Source organism: Terrapene carolina, unplaced genomic scaffold, assembly GCF_002925995.2.
Source record: "Terrapene carolina triunguis isolate 2854851 unplaced genomic scaffold, T_m_triunguis-2.0 Scaffold93, whole genome shotgun sequence".
Classification (NCBI taxonomy): domain Eukaryota; kingdom Metazoa; phylum Chordata; order Testudines; family Emydidae; genus Terrapene; species Terrapene triunguis.
The window spans coordinates 9109334-9125402 of NW_020664444.1; the positions used below are offsets into that span (position 1 = coordinate 9109334).

A 16069-nucleotide genomic window follows, 5' to 3' on the forward strand; every position below is an offset into this window, starting at 1 on the left:
CCCCGGCTGCGGAAGGTCCGGGGCTGGGGGAGAGGCATCTCTCCTTGCAGCAGCCCTGAGCGCCTGCGTGGTGCTTTGCGGCGGTGTAGCTTAGAGGGAACTCAGCCTGGGGGCTGTCATTCTCTAGACCTTTGGCTGAAACCCCTGCTTGTCCCTAGAAGGCGCTTGTCGCATCCCTACAGTTCTCCGATATGGTGGCACAACTTGCAGTCTCTGCCCTGGAGAGGGTAGGGGCTGGGGTAGCAGAGCCAGGGGCGTTGCAGGGCTGGATCAAAGGACGCCCGCATACCCTTTGCACAGCTGCAGCTGGCACCATGTGTGGCTCTCTCTGTGCCTCACTAGACTCTGTAAAAATAGTGAACGTGTGGGAGCTACTTTGCATGGGGGGTGGGGGGTGGGGCAAAGAGGGAAGGTATTTCATTGAGGTGCATGTCCCAAGTTGGGAAGGGAAGGGGGTTATACTAGAGTGTATAAGGAATGCCCTGTCCTTATCACCACCTGGCCCAAGAGCTGCGGGCTCTGCACCCTGCATGCACGGGGGGTTATGAATTATGGATGTGTGTTTGCTGATAGATGAGTGCTATATTTTCTGCAGTTTGCTGGAGCCTCAGATTCTCTCTTTGGCTGCAGCTCTGAACGCTGGCTAACGGCAGGGCTGTATATTTCCCCATTCATGTCTCCATGCTCTGAGGACGCACTCCGGCATCTGCTCCTCCATTACCCATCCCAGCCTTTTAGCACCGTGAGAGACGATGGAGGTGGAAATGCCAAGCGGCCCCCCTGAGCTGGTTCGGTTGGCTCCAGGTGGCCTGAGCTCCTCCATTGCACTGTGCACTGAAACCACCATTTTCTCTGAGAGAAAATCTGGAGTCTGCAAACCCAGAGAAGAGCAGCTCTCCGGAAATGTTGAGGTGGCAGATTGGAATGAGGGGAAGCAAAGGGTCTGCTAATGCAGGATCCCCCCATTACCTTATGGTCCATGCAGTGCTCCGGCATGTTGATCCTAGAATCCTTTGTGATCCCTTTTGATGCAGGATCTTTCGGCACGTAATGGCAGGAAGTTTGTAGAAGGTGGATGGATCCTTTTCTATTAGCTCATAACAAGAGAGAGGTCTGAACGCAACTCTCAGGTACCTGAACCCTCCCCATCTCCCCAAAGCTTGGGGTGTTGGGAGCTGGATCCAAACTGTGCTAAATCTGAGTCCCGGTAGCCTTGATGGTTCGGGGGATAAGAGATGCCTGGTCCCTTGCTAACTCGGAGGGTGAGACCAGAAATGGAAGTGGCGCAGGACCTTAGGCTGGCAGGCGACTGCATGTAACCAGTTCTAGTGCTCATTGTCCAGGTGGTGGTGTAGGCATGAGACGAACCCTGGCCTTTAGTACACCTCGCGGCCTGGACCCGCCGGCTATGTATTTAGTGCACTTGGGATTCCTCTCTCTTTCTTCCTCGGCTGGGAAATGGAGCTTTTTAGCATTGAACTGGTCGTCCAGCCCGGTGAGCTGTTTGTGTCACCATCTCGCATGCCAGTTGCTGTTTACAGCGATCTAGGGGAGAGGGAAGCCTTCACTGGGGGAGCGGGAGGGGACGTGTCCCTGGCTATGTGGGAGCGTCCTGGCTCTCTCTGCTGCACGTTGTGCATGCCAGAAACTTTACAGCGACAGCAGGGATAAATCTTGGGTCCTCTTGTTGTAAAACCACAGTCTCTTACTGCTTAATCTGCAAATCTGCGTTAGGGCCTGCCCTAGGACACACTGTTGAGCCGTTCTAGCTTCATCCAGCAGAGGGCAGTATCAGATGGACAGAAACACACACACACACAGCGGATCAGTTGCAGTATTTTTCGGAGCTGGTTGGGCAGACAGGAAGTATTGTCCTGTTTTACAGCCGTTGGCCCTAACCTCAGAGTGAGACAAGGAGGGCAGGCTCTGACCCAGAGGAAACAGTGATCCAGAGGCGGGTTTCCGACGTAGCTGTTGTGGAATTCGGTATTCACTCCTTGGTGCTTTGTCTCCGCAGTGTGGAGTGCTTGATCTTTGAGGAGAACGGGGTTTTTTGGCCTCCACTCCCTGGGGGCTCTGTCAATGCACTAGCAGATAGAGCTGCTGCTCTCGAGGTGTTAGGGGTTCTCAGAGGGCGAGTTGCCAGTTCAAGCCCCTCTCTGGATGTTGCTGTAATTCTTCTGCTGGGGAAGGTGTGGCGGCCTCGGGAAGACGGAGCTTTGGGGCAGATCCTTTCCTTGGTGGTGCTCTCATGGCACGGGCACATCTGCTCTTTGCAGGCCTTGCCTCGAGCCTGCGCCACTTCCCTCTCTGGTCTCCCCACTTCCCGCCGACATGTCCATCCATCAGAAGTGCTGCTCGAGAGGCCGGCGCGGCATCGGCCGTTAGCAGTATTTCATAAGAGGCAGAAACCCCAAAACTGGCCAACCGGCGGCATCTGTGCACACGTGCGGAGCAGGGGGAAAGTTACTTAATCTCCTGCACAGCCTCTGAGGCCACCAAGCTTCCGGCGAAGAGTCTGTGGCTTCTGAGGGGAAGGGATCGCTGGAGCACATGGTGGTGTCTCCCCACACTCTCTCCGTGCATGAGCTGTTCCATCTGTGGGTTCCCTGCACTGGCTCTGTGGCTGGCTCTGCCCTCCCCCGCCCCGAGACCAGGGATATCTAGGCTAGCATGCTGCCTCCCAGCTGGTTCCAGGAGCCCCGTCCTGCACCAGATCTGGTGGGCCGTGGCTTGTGCGTCCTGAGTGCTGCTTCCGCCTTGCATGGCCGTGTCTTGCTGGTGGCTTGTGGTTTGGGTCACTAGCAAGGAGCCTGCGTGGAACGGAGCGCGGGGCCAACAGGCTTGATTGCCCAGAGTGGTGGGGGATGAGTGACCCTCGCTGATGTCCAGTTTCTCTCACATCTGCCTCTAGGCTTTATCTCTGGGTACGTGCCTTTTTTTTTTTTTTAAAGGTCTTGTTCTGCCTTTCGCCCATCTACCAGCATTTCCTATCACGGGGAGCTGGTTGACCGTGCCCTGCTAGCCGGCCCTTACGGCAGTCTCTGTCTGACGGGGGGAAGCTGTGCTGCGGCGGGTGTGGGATTCCTCGAAGTGCTGGGCACATCAGAGCTTGGGTGGAGGAGTTCCTCTTAGGCGGGCGCACGCTAGCGGTGTGTGGTGCATAGTCTGGCTTGGATGCTGTAGCCACTTGCCTGGGGAGGCTCTGGCCTCTTCTAAGCGCGGGGGGAGCTTGCAAATGTTTCCTTTTCCTCTGCCATCATTTCACTTAGCACCTATGCTGAATGTTCCGGGGATGGGTCTACATTTGCTGGCAGAAATAACCCGCAAGACAAAACTCGGAGGCTGCCCCGCTCTCAGCGGGTTTGAAATATGTGACCAGAGAGGCAGGTTGGATCTTTCACCACCCGTCCTGGTGGAGATGGCTTCGCTGTGGAGCTGCGTAGATTCTGGGCGATCCTTTCTGAAGACTTTCTTCTGGGGACTTTTAACCCGAACCAGATCTGGCTGGGCATGTCTGCCTCCCCCGACATCCCCGCCGCGCCAGTCCCTCAGAGCAAAGAGCAACCCTTGCCCCCGTTGTGCCTGTGGTTTGTGTGGTTGGTTGTGTTTAATCGTCTGATCAGTCGCATCCCCTCTCGTTGGTGAGTCCCCGGGCCAAGCCCTCCCCCTACAGTTTAGAAAGCAGAGCAAAGACAAAGGGGTTTTCGGCTGGGCTGACACAGCTGCATCCACCAAGTTCCTGTGCTAACCGCTCTTGGCGTGGTTTACGTCCTACCAGCGCTCGTCCTCGCAACGCCCCCGCCAGGCAGGTCCGTTTCATTGCCCCCGTGTGACAGCGAGGGACACTGAGGGGAAGCAGTCTTGCCCAGGGAATCAGCACGAGAGCTGGGGATGGGAACTAGGGAGCTGCTGCCTGCCAGTCCTGCTCCCCCTGCACGGGCCCAGGCATCCCCTCTCGCCACAGACCACGAGGGTTTGTGGCCAGGGGGAACCAAGTGGGAACATGCTCCTAAGCCAGGGACTTGCTCATCTTGCAGTGCTTTCTCATTAGGCCTGCTAGCGGGGAGTGGGCGCCTGCTAGGGGAGTGGGCGCCGGGGCATAGCAGATGGCAGTGGGAGGGGTGCGAGCTGGAAAGAACCTCTGCTTTAAAGCTGGTACCTAACCCTGACTTTCTTCTCCATCCTCCCATTCAGGTGAGGCCTTCCTGGGTGGGTATGTGGCCAGCGGACTAGGGACCTCCTCCACGCCCCATGGAAGCCCTACCCCTTTACCCTCTGACCTGTCCTTCAGGTCACCCACCCCCGCCGACCTACAGATGGTGCAACTCTGGGCTGCTCACTCCCATGAAGGTAAAGAGAGAGAGAACCTGAATGCTGATGGCAGTGGCTGATGGCTGGGGCGGCCCCCTCTCCTAGCCAGGTGGAGGGGAGCGTTGCTTTCAGAGCATCCTTTAGTTGGGAGAGGGGTTGGGCCACCTTGTGGCCATAGGTGCTCAGTAATAGCTTTTTGCCCCTGTGCAAGCTGGCAGTGCCCCTGCTGCCGCGGGCTAGGGCCGAGTGATCAGCTGGAGGAGCAGCAAGGCAGAGCTGGTTGGGACTATTGGGGTGTCTGTTGGCCCAGGACGTTGTGCTGGATTGCAAAGCTTTCCGCTCCGTTGACACCAGGGGGAGATGGCTGTGGGTTGCCCCCTTCCCATGCAGAAGCCCGTGGCTGGGGTAAGCTGTATGTTGCTTGTTGCAATAAAGCCCTTCCCTCGGGCCTTGCCACATGGTACAGGGGCCAGCGAGGTATCTGGTGCCTTTCACCGAGGCCATGGCCGGCAAAAGGAGCAACGTGTGTTAAGCAGTCGTCCGACCTCTAGATCCCTCCTTGTGTCTTCTCTTGTGGTTGGTGTGGGGGTTCAGTGGGAAGCTGCATGTGCGTGTGTGTACACGGGTGTGCAATGGATGCATGCCCCTTCCCAAAGAGAGTTCTCTCGCCATGTCCTCGTTCTCCATTTTCCCCATTGGCTGCTGCTGTTGTAACCCGGTGCTGTGATCTGCCTTGGTTGGGCAGGATTTGGGACTTCTCCATCCCTGGCAAAGGGGAGGAGGGGAATGTTTCCCAGATCACCAGGCTTGCTGTGCCCAGCATTTCAGTGGGATCCTCCACAAATGTGAGAGGGGGAGGAGCCTGGCTGAGTGGTGCATTCCCAGGCCTGGGAGCTAGGTGCTCCTCCTGGGGTCTGAACCCAGCGCCAAGGCTGCCTATGGCCTTGGGTGGGTCACCTGCCCCCTGCCTGCTGGTCTGAGCGTCATGCACACCTGTCTCACGGGCTGTGCTCAGGGTTACCCGAAGCGCTAGAGACATTAGAGAGGGGCTCAAGTGGCAGAGTTGGGATCTGTGTCTTGCGTACACATTGAGGTTGTTTGGATCTGGGTTTTGCCTTGGTCCCTTATAAAGATAGGGGCCAATCTGCAAAATTCAGAGCCTGGTTCCAGCTTCAAGCACCCTGACATTCGGAGCGTTTGGAGCGGGGGTCCCGTTGCAGCCCCTCTTTGCTGTGTGAGCCCCATGTTCTGGCCTGGGCCAGGTACCCCCTGGCTGGTGTGTGTTCATGGTGTCTTCCCACCAGTGCATGGATTCCCCTTATAAAGTCAGGGCAGAGGGGAGATCTTAGTGCCTGCGAATTGCTCTGGTCACCTGAACTCCTTCCCGAGTAGATCCCCGCCTTGTGCGCCCATCGCCTCCCTTGTTCTGACCTGGTGTGAGGTGCTGGCCCTCTGGGCTCCTGAGTGCTGAGTCCTAGGCTTGTCCCCCAGCCCCGGAGCCCCTCGTAGGAGTTTTTCCTACAGTGCACCAGAGCCTGGTGATGGTTCCTGGGTCCTGAACATGCACAGGAGGCTGGTTTGTCAGCCACTCTACTCCTTGCTTCGGTTACCGTGACAGCAGGTGTAAAACATCAGTAACAACCTCCATCCCTCTGGGGAGAAGGAGTGACTGAAAGGGGCCTTCACCTGACCTGTGACCTTCCACCCACATGCGATTGCCCTCCCCCATATCCTCTGGCCAACCCCTCCAGTGCTTCAATCACCTGGCTTGACAAAGCCATTGAACTGAGAGAACTGGGCGGGAGGAGTTGGGATGCAGTGACTGCCATAGAGAGGGGGACCGTAGAAAGTCTGAGATGTTATGTTTTGTTTTGCGTAGAGGGAGGGGGAATCGATATGTGTGATTCAGGAAATTCAGCAAGTAGCTAGCAAGTAGCAAACTGATTCCAGGTTCTGCTTATGCCCTTGAAACTGCCTTTGCAGCCTCAGCATGGAAAGGGGGATCAAGGTGAAGTAGCCTTCTCTGGGCCACTGCCCTCATTCAGTTCTACAGACTGGATTGATGTGATCCCATACGGCAGATCTATGCTAAAAAACTAGCCATGTTCAACAGCCAATGCAGAAAACATCCCCAGCCTTTGTTAGAACCAGGCTTCAGTCACACACATTTACTTGGGCTTGGAAGACAGTTTGATCCTGTCCATCCCAGCAGCTAAATCATATTCCTCTCCAGTGTTGCAGCGAGATCTGTGTTTGACGTCAGATCAGGTCTTCGGGTTCCCGAGGTTCCACACTAGCTTTTTTTCTTAATTTCTTACCATGGCTGCTATTAGGGGGAGTTCTAGCGAAGTCACTAGTGTGGACAGGCTGCTAGAAAGTCCTGCATGGGTGGAGCTGCATCAAGTGGGAGATCTTCAGGAAAGAAGCCTGGATAAGGCCCTTGTGTAGAGGTGACCGTGGGCAGTGAAGAAAATGAAACAGTGGGTCATGGAATGGTGCCCTGCGTGTAACCCCTTAGAGCAGCTGCTTCTGCAACACATTCTTGGCACCATTCCCATGCTGATTCGCCACCCCAAATATTAGATCCTGTGTGTCTCCCTCCTCCCCCCGTCCCCGAAGGCCTGGGCAAATGCCTGGTGGGGACAGCTAGGTCAGCCGTGAAGTTGAGAGCTTACCACTTTGGAGCGCATGCGTGGAGAGTATTTGCTCCCATGTGTTGCCAAACTTTCACTTGACTTGCGCTCTGAAAAATGTCCGTGTTCTCATGACTGATTCTGCTCCGTGTGCAGAACTCCCACGGTCTTCAGTTGGTTTTTTGCACACAGCAGCTGTGGAATTGAGACTCAAGCGGTAGGTCGTGAGGGAAATGGGTTTGGGTCTCCTTCCCTTACTGTAACCATGGGCCCTGCCAGATGGGACACTTTCAGTCCCATCTAAGTTAGCTGTAATTTGTTCCCAGGGTTGGCTTGTTCCTTACCCTAGTTCCTGACAAGGCGGCGTGATCTAGATGAACATACTAGTCACTAATCTAGAATAAATCTCCTCGTTGTACTAGTGCTCAGGAATTATGCAACTCTCTCCAGCCCATGGAATAAAAAGGTACATTTCGCTGTCCACATATAGTCTGAATGTTCCTGTGTGAACACTTCATGGCTTGCAAAGGGTGTACGTGCAATGTTTTTATATAATTATGCATAGAACTGTAGCAAATCTGTCCCACCTGGGATTTAGCAATTGTCTCTTTGCTCTGCACTTCAGCCAGTTGGAACGTCACAGTGACAGCTAGGATAAAGCTCCAGTCATCCTGCTCCGAAAAGAGCTTGGGCCAAAGAAAGATCTCCATTAGGAGTGAGCCATATAGGGATTATAACCAGGGCTTGGGGTTTTGGGTTTTAACCAATAAACACCCCCAGTACAAAATAAATGAAATTGCTGTTCATCCAATACGCACCTGAAAAATACCAGAAATAGCTACTCAATTTATGTTGACTTCACTCCTTTCTCAGTGCAGTTTGTTTACATAGGTGATGTTCTGATCCCAGACTTGTCTCTAAGATCTTGTTTACACTGAGCAGTAATGTGGACTACGGGGGTGTGATTTCTAAAGCCCAGTAATGTGTTGCACATTCATTGAGCTGTGTAGACCCTGCTGGTGTGCGCTAAAGCTGCTCTAGTGTGCTTGAATGTAGTGCTGTTTGAAACAGTACTACGTGTATATACAAAGACAAAGCTAATTTTTTTTGACAGCTACGTAGAACTCAAAAATTGTTAAAAGAAAACCAAAAATGAAACTAATGAAAAACAAGCTGTAACACAAAAATTAAGCAGTTCTGATTCCATCCAGTAGGTGGCAATGGTGCACATAGCCAATTCATCAGTGTGCCTTATGTAAATATATACATAGCAAAAGATCATGAATAGCGTCTAAATAACTTGAAATATTAACTAGGTCATCCAGATGCTGCTCGGAGCACAGGCTACAGTTATTGTCTGTCTCCATTCAGATTCTGTTGTGGCTCTTTAAATCAGTTGTTTTATGGATTCTCTCAACAATATTGCTGCCACAACAGTGGGATTGCTGCGATGGGGAGTTTTGTTGCAAATTTTGACAACGTTGATCGCTCCCTGCAGCTGCCTGCGGACTGGGGCAGTGCTTACATCCCAGCAGGATGGCGATACAGCTGGTGCAGGAAGGCCATGTGATCTGTAGCCACGGATGTTCCCGACTTCAAGGGGGAATATCGGGGCAGCAGGCAGCGCCCTCTGGTGGGAGGATCTACATGGTGCTCCAGAGCCCTGGAGTCTGAGTCTGACTCTCAGCACCCTGCAGCCTGGCATGACGCAATGGGTTGTTCAAGCAAAGCCGCCTCTTCTGGCGTGGTGGTGGTGGGGTGTGTGTGTTGCCAGCCATAACAGTCTGTAGCTCTGCGGGGTTTGTTCCAACACAGGGAGCCGGCTGTTCTGAAACATGTTTCCTCTTCTGTTTTTTCAGGCTTCTCCCATCTGCCCAATGGGCTCTACCCGTCGTACATTCCCCTGAGCCACCTCGAGCCCCCGCGCAGCGGTAGCCCCCTCCTGGCCCAGCTGGGTCAGCATAGCCTCTTTGAGTCACAGAAAGGTCAGTCTGCTTGCATCGGTGTGTTTGGAACCGGGGTTGTTGTCCTTCTCTGTACAACTGGCACGGGCTCTTCCTCTCTATCCTCGCCGCTCCTTCCCCATCTCCATCCTCTGAGAGACCTCTCCATCCACCCTCCTTACCGCTCCCTGCATGGGGGCCCAAGCCTGGCAGGTGTTAACAGGAGGGGTGTTCCCTGGGAGAAGATGGTGATTTTATTAAAGACCGTGGCTGCGCTGAGGCATTGCCCTGTTTTTTAACGTAGCTGCACCAGTGCGAACCACCAGCACCGACCGGTCAAATGCTCTGCGCACCAGTGGAACAACCACTGCTGGAAATGGAGGTTAGCTGTTGCGGTGCAAATCACAGCTCATGGGGGCTTCCCCTGGGTGGCCGGTCATCGGTGGCTCTAATTAGGGCAGATTCCCATGGTGGCCATCCGATTTCACCAGCATGCTCTTCCGTGTCCGGAGATCCTCTGCCCAGCAGCCAGAGAGAGTCAACCCTTAGATTCTGCTGATTCCTTCCCTTCCCCTGCTCCCTAGAAGGGAGAGACCTCAGCCCTGGCAGCCATCACCCTATAGATTGTCCCACGTGACCCCTTACCAGGCTACCTGCCAGCCGTCAAACCATTGGAACTTTGTCCCAGACCCCAAAGGGTTAAGGGGGTTGTGCTGTCTGATGGTGGGCGACAGGAGGGGTCCCAGCTGAGCTCAGTCTGGAGTTAAAATGCAGAACCACAGCTCCCGGCTGGGTGATGCTCCGAGAGCTGAGCCTGGAAGGAGGCTGAGAGGCTGATTTTGAAAAGTATCTTGAGACCCCAGAAGAATCTTGACCAATCAAATGAGCGACATTAACCCTTCACAAGTGTAGTTAACCCATCTCAGCCCCTTCGCCCAGGCTCCGTATGAGCCAGACACTCTGTGGCAGCAGGTTCTTGGGTTGGTGTGCTCATGGTGCCCTACCCTTCAGAACAAGAGAAGCTCGTGTGTACCTCCCATAAAGGCTCAGGCAGTTTCTCCGTTGCATCACTGCTGTGCAGAGGACCTGGGGGCCTGTCTTTGACAGAGGTGCTGTGATCAAGAGGGGATTCTTGGCAAGATCCTTCTCCCCTTCAGTCTGATGGTTGGGATTTGGTGGGGCTTGGACGTGTTCTGGGAACCCCATTAGAATCCTGGCTCTCTGCTAACACTAAGGACTAAAGGTTTGGGATTTGTCCTGCCCCCTTGCCAAGAGCACCTAAATGCTCGTCCCATATTAGCCTGGCCCCATTTTCCCCATGTTCGTGAGTCACAGCCTAGAGTTTTTGGGCTTGTGATGGGAGCAGTCGCGGTTGGGAGTTTGCAGTGGCGAGAAACCAAGGTAATCCTGTTCCATTTCATTTTGCAGATGGGTTTTACTTATCCGGCCACGTGGGACAGTCTGCCTTGCACCCCCAAGCCCCCGTCTCGAGGACAGCGGCCAACCACGCGCCAAGCGCCGTGCACCGTGAGAAGGACCTCGGGCACCTGCACAAGAGCTCCAAGGAGGGCCTGAAAGACGCCCCCGGAAAGGAGCGGGCCTGTCGGAGTGACCTCTCCCTACACTTTCCCAAGAAAGATGGCAAGCCGAAAGAGGAGCCCCGGCCTCGCAGCGTGGTGGATCTCACCCAGGAAGCCAAACCCGACAGTGACCGGAAAGGGACTGGCTTGGAGAAGCCGGTGAAGGCAGGGGAGCGGTTGTCCCCATTCCTAGCCGAGCACATGCCAAACCGGGGGGCCGGCAGCGGAGAACCAAAGTCCAAGAATCCGCTGCAGACTTCTTCGCTCAACAACTGCAATGGCGGTGGGGACCCCATGCTGAAAGCGCTCGGGAGCGAGCAGGACCGCTGTGCCAAGGACCCCAACCGCCATGACGAGAACATGAGGCCTTCTGCTCATGCCCACTCCGACAGGCTGAAAAGGGGCGACTCCGCCATGACCCCGGGAGGCGCTTTGCACATCTCCTGCAGCTGCCCCTCCCCGCACCCTTCCCAGCCAGGGAAAATGACGCCCTCCTCTGCGTTCCCGCCCCAGTCTGTCCATTCCAGCATGTACACCATCTTCCCGCCGGCCAAGGAGCCCGGGAGGGAGCACAAAGTCGTCGCCCCCACCTTCGTGCCTTCAGTCGAGGCCTACGATGAGAGGAACGGGCCCATCCAGATTGCCTCCCAGGCCCGGGACAACAAAGCGAAGGACAAGGACATGGGCAAAGTGAGTGTGTTGCAGTCGCCCACGGAGCGGGGTCACACCGACGCCTCTCGCACGCTCTTGTCCCAGGACTTCTCTTGCCACAGCGATGCCAAAAGGATGGAGGCCCTGAGGGAGAAGGGGTCCGTGATCAGGGCCAACTCCATGGCGCTGAAGAGGCAAGTGGCTTCAGAACCCTTTCTGAACCGGCCCGGGCTGGGCTCTCCGGAAAGCAGGGAGTTCCTGGCCGCCAAGGGCTTGCTGAGGCCGTGCCCGGAGCCAGAACACCGCGCCTGCGAACGAGACCGCTTCCAAAGGGCCGGCTCAAAAGAAGCAGCTAAGGTATATGGCACTTTGGACTCCTCCAGGCAACACCTGGACCACCGGCAGCTGAAGCCGCCCGAGCACAAGTGGAAGCCCTTTGAAATGGGCAACTTTGCCACCACCCAGATGGCCGTGCTGGCCGCCCAGCACCACCACGTCAGCCAGGTGGAGGAGGAAGTCAAGAAGGCGTACCTCGACCCCAGTGGCCTGCAGAGGTCTTCAGCGGTAGGGTCCCGGGGCACGTCTGACGTTCTGCACCCCACCTCCCACAGCGAAGGGTCTGCCATGCAAAGCCTCATCAAGTACAGCGGCAGCTTTGCCAAGGAGACGACCGCTCGGCAAAGCAACGGCAAGAAGAGCCCCTTCGGCGGGCTTGGCAACATGAAGCTGGACTCGGCCCAGCTGGGCACCTCCAAGATCCAGCAGCTGCTGTCTCAGCAAGCCGGGAAACAGTTGAAGAGAGACCTGGAGAGACCAGAAAGTGCCAAGTCCTTTGGCCGAGAGAGCATTGGGTCACAGGGCGAGGTGGAGGTCAGGCACCTGCCCGTGGGCATCGCAGTGGCGGTTGCTCGGCAAAAGGACAACAGCGGCAGCAAAGTGGGGCCTAGCCTGGCTGACCGGGATCGCTCCCTCTCCCTGAGCAGCATAAAAGGTAGGACCCTGGGGTCTGTCTGAGAGCCTTGAGCTCCCTCCCGTGGGACTGAACTCTGCCATGCTGGGGTGTGCCCAGAGGGAGAGGATGTATCGAGATGCCGGGGCTGATCTGGGCTCCCCTCTCTAGGCTGCCTTTGTGGAGTGGGGGTGAATGAGAACAGGGTGGGGGCAGAGGAAGCTAAAACCTAGACGCTGCTTGGTTGGGGGGATCTGGTTGGCTCAGGGGCTTGGTTAGAGCCCAGGGAGCCTTTCCTCTCCAGTATCAGGAGGTCAGCCAGCACGGTAGTGAGAGCTGCCCTCTGCTGGCTGTACCACAGGAGCTGAGTTCAGTAGCCAACTTCCCCTTATGAGCAGCCTCTGCGGGAGGCCAGGGATTGAAGGGGCGTTGGGAATCCTCCCCTCTCATGCCTCTAAGGCCTTGGCAGGGTGAGGTGCAGGGACCGCTTGTGCTGCAGCTGCTTGAGCGGTTCCCATTCTTGGGATCCCACCTCCCCATCCTAGGCCAGCAGGCGCCTGCACCTGGTTCGAAAGAACCTTACAGAGTGGAACTTGCCACTCCCCAATACTAATGGGTGCACCTTGTCCCCATGATTCAATCTAGGATTTACAATGGGTTTAAACGGAGTAGGACCAAATTCAGCCCTTGCTCAGGGTAGAGACTACACTGAACGTAGCTATCGTCTGCTGAGACCGAATTGCTCCATTGCATTAGTCAAGCCAGACGAGACTGAATTCAAGTAACTGTTCAGCTAGACTAAGGGTGCTCAGGGAGGGTTTGCATATGTAACTCCCCCCGTGCGTCAGATAGAGAATAGATTCTCCCAAGATTGGGAGCTAAATGCAGTCATCTGCTGGGCTCTTGGTTGGCTATTTGGTGTTAGTCAGAAGGACAGACATGGAGCTGCATGGCTTTAAAGCCAGAGGGCTGCAAATCTGCCATTCGATTCCTCATTTAACTTGTGGAGTTTCTTTTTATACCAGGCTTCTTATGTTCATTCTGTCCCGCATCATGGTTGTGGGGTGCCCGCCTCCTCCCCCCGCTGCACAGAAACACATACACTTTCTCTGATCATTTTTAACAGGTTTCCGTTTAAATCTAGCACCCCGCCTATTTGATTTTCACTGCCTTTCACCTTTCCGAGGTGCAGAGATCACCAGCGGGGGCTGCTGCCTGACTGAGTTCACACCTCGGGCCTTGTTTTAAATAGAAGCAGGGCGTTTTAAGAGCGAACCTCTGAAAACTCATACTTGCAGTTGGTCCAACTGGCCACTGGATGCCGCTGCTGTGCAACCCAAATCTGGCTGGGAAGCACACCTGTTGGTGTGTGCAACATGAAACAAATGACAAATCCCTTCCTGAAGCTAATGGGCTCAGTTTTGGAGGGGTAGCGGGAAGGGAGTTGGTTAAGCTTTGGGATCAGTCTGAGTGCCCATGAAAACGAGGGGGTCGCTGGTATTGGTTAGAGCACATTGGTTGTTGTACAAGCTGCCACCTGCTCCACAGAATGGGCCACTCTCCTGATGGAAAACCCCGGTGAGCTGTCGGCTCCGGTGCCTTGGCTGATCTTGCCTCCCGCAATGTTGCACTGGGAGAGAAGTGGTCTCTGCAACAAGCCCCCAGCTCTTTTAGGGTTTAGCTGCTTGAAACCAGCCCATCCAATGGCACCTGAAAACAAGTCTGAGGCCAAGCATAGCTTATGGAAGTGTGATTCACCCTCTGCAAAAGATGCCCTAGACCGAGAGCCATTTTGGGGCCCAGCCTCTGAATGCCCTTGAGGAGCTGCCCCCTGTCGAGTACGTTGTAGCAATCCACTCTGCGTGGCAAAGGCACTGGTAGCCATCACGAGGCTTCCCGTAACGCCCAGAATAAAAGGCTGCAGCTCTTGATACGGACAGATAATTGGCACTCTCACACTCCCGGCCACTGTGTGAACATCCAGAAAGTCGCTGGAGATCCAAAAGGAGCCCCAGACTGAAAACCATAGTGACATCAGCTCTAGTGGAGGGGCTGAGATCCTCTCTGCCACTTTGGCCGACTGCTTCCCTACCTACCAGCATTATCCCAGTTTTATCTGGATGAAGACCTTCCTCCAGATAAGACAAAACCACTGAGAGCTTCCTGGTGCTGGAGACCCCACGCTTTCATTGTCACGGCCAGTAGCCTCATGTGCACGTCAGACAGGAGGAGCAATGGGATAGAGCCCAGAGGGAAGATAACCATTGTTACCCCCAAAGGCCCATCAGTAAGCAAAGAGCAACTCAAGTCTGACTCTGGCATGGACTAGCAGGAACATTTAGGCTGCTCAAATAAGGCCTTGTCTCAAGCCTGATCAAGTCAATACCAGTCTTCCCATTGAATTTAGTGGTGTCTGGCAGGCCCATACCCTTCATGGTCTGCTATGATTAGAGCTGGTCTAGAGTTTTCATTTGAAATCTTTTTGACAAAAAAACAAATTTTTCATCAGAACAGAAATTTCTCTGGAAAATATGTTTTTGACAAAAATGTTCAGGTTTTTCATCCCCAAACTGAACATGTTTGGGCTGTCAGTCACTGAAAACAGACAAATTTCAGCTCGTGTGGTTGGGGGTGGGGTGGGGGGCAGGATTTTCAGTGAAACCAAATAATTTGTGCCCTGAATATTTCAGTTTTCAGCAGTCAAAGACCAGAAATCCAAGAATTATTGGGCTTTTTTTATGAACCCCTGAAAAATTTTATTGAAAACTTTTTACAAAAAAGTGGGGTCTTTTGTCAAAATTTTTTGCAGGGAAAAAGAAATCGCCCCCAGCAGCTCTAATGATGGCATTTACTTGTGTTTCCAAAGTAAGGGGACCAGATCGAGGGTGGGGGACGCACCCATTCACAGACCCTTCTCATCACATAAACTTGAATTGATTTAAATGAAGGTGTGAGGGGTTTTTTTTTTTCTTTCTTTTTTTCTTTTTCAAATCCATTTAGTTAAGCTGGTGCGGCCCCTTTTTTTTTTTTTTAGTTCAGTTTGATTTTAGTTGTATCTGGTATTAAAAAAACAGATTAAGCTAAACCTACACAAGCCAAAATCAGAGCGTCTACTGGGGTGAAGAAGTGGCTTGCACCAGTTTAACTAAATCAGTTTAAAAAACAATGTAAATTAAGCTGATGCAATGTCATGTAGAGCGGCCATGACTGCCCTTACCTGGCTTCCCAAGGATATTGTCGTGTTAGGAACCTTATTTTCCATAATGATTCTCTCTTTTCTGCTCTATCGTTTCCCCAATGTTTGTGGATGCCTTTGCCTGTACCATCCTGCTCTCCGAGTGCATTTTAGAGTAGCACTGAGGCATCTCTGGGACGCATGCTCCCAATAGAGTAAACTCACAGTCAGTGCAGGGGAACAGCACTGGAGTCAATCCTCCTGCAGTTGAATAGAGAGGTCAGAGGGGATAATGACCTTGTGTTTCCAGGGTCTCTGGGTGCTGCATCTTCCACTAAAATACACTTCTAAAGAGATGCTCCAAATATTGTAATAACCCCTCCACCCCGCCCTCATTGCAACAAAAAGAGACCCAAGGGAGTGCAGACAACAAGGGGTAACAAGCGTGGGGCTGTCAGGACTTCTGCTGAAAGAACGCCTGGTTCAGGGGGGAATGGGTCCAAGAACCTGGCAGGGAGAGTTGGGGCTCACTTATATGTAGGTGGGAACTCGGCTAAGGAGGGAATTAACATCTTTTTGAACCCATTCCTGCTTTGTTGAGAGGCAGAAGCGTCTGGGTTATAAAGCCACACTACTCCTTTGCCAACTGAACTGACCCTGTTCTGATCTCTGTGTCAGGCCCATTAACACAACCAAGGCCCAGCGCCCAAGCTTAGCGTGCCGAAGGGGTGCGGGTTATCGAGCTGATGCGTCTTGATCGAGGGAGGGCATCGGTACTCCAGAGCAGAAGGAGGAAAGTGATGGGATTTGCAGTTTGGGAATTT

At 54.0% G+C, this 16069-nt stretch overlaps 1 protein-coding gene across 9 annotated transcripts in view; it reads left to right on the top strand.

Annotated features, from left to right (window-relative positions):
* The window catches only part of TNRC18 (trinucleotide repeat containing 18), an 88809-nt gene that overhangs the window by 26990 nt on the left and 45750 nt on the right, over window positions 1-16069 (top strand). For 8 of the 9 annotated variants that reach the window (XM_026650589.2, XM_026650587.1, XM_026650590.1 and 5 more), the window contains 3 exons: window positions 4198-4353; window positions 8807-8932; window positions 10319-12112. In XM_026650589.2, the coding sequence (XP_026506374.1) occupies window positions 4198-4353; window positions 8807-8932; window positions 10319-12112 (2076 nt within the window). The remainder of the gene's footprint in view (window positions 1-4197; window positions 4354-8806; window positions 8933-10318; window positions 12113-16069) is intronic. The other variant, XM_026650594.1, reaches the window with a different exon arrangement.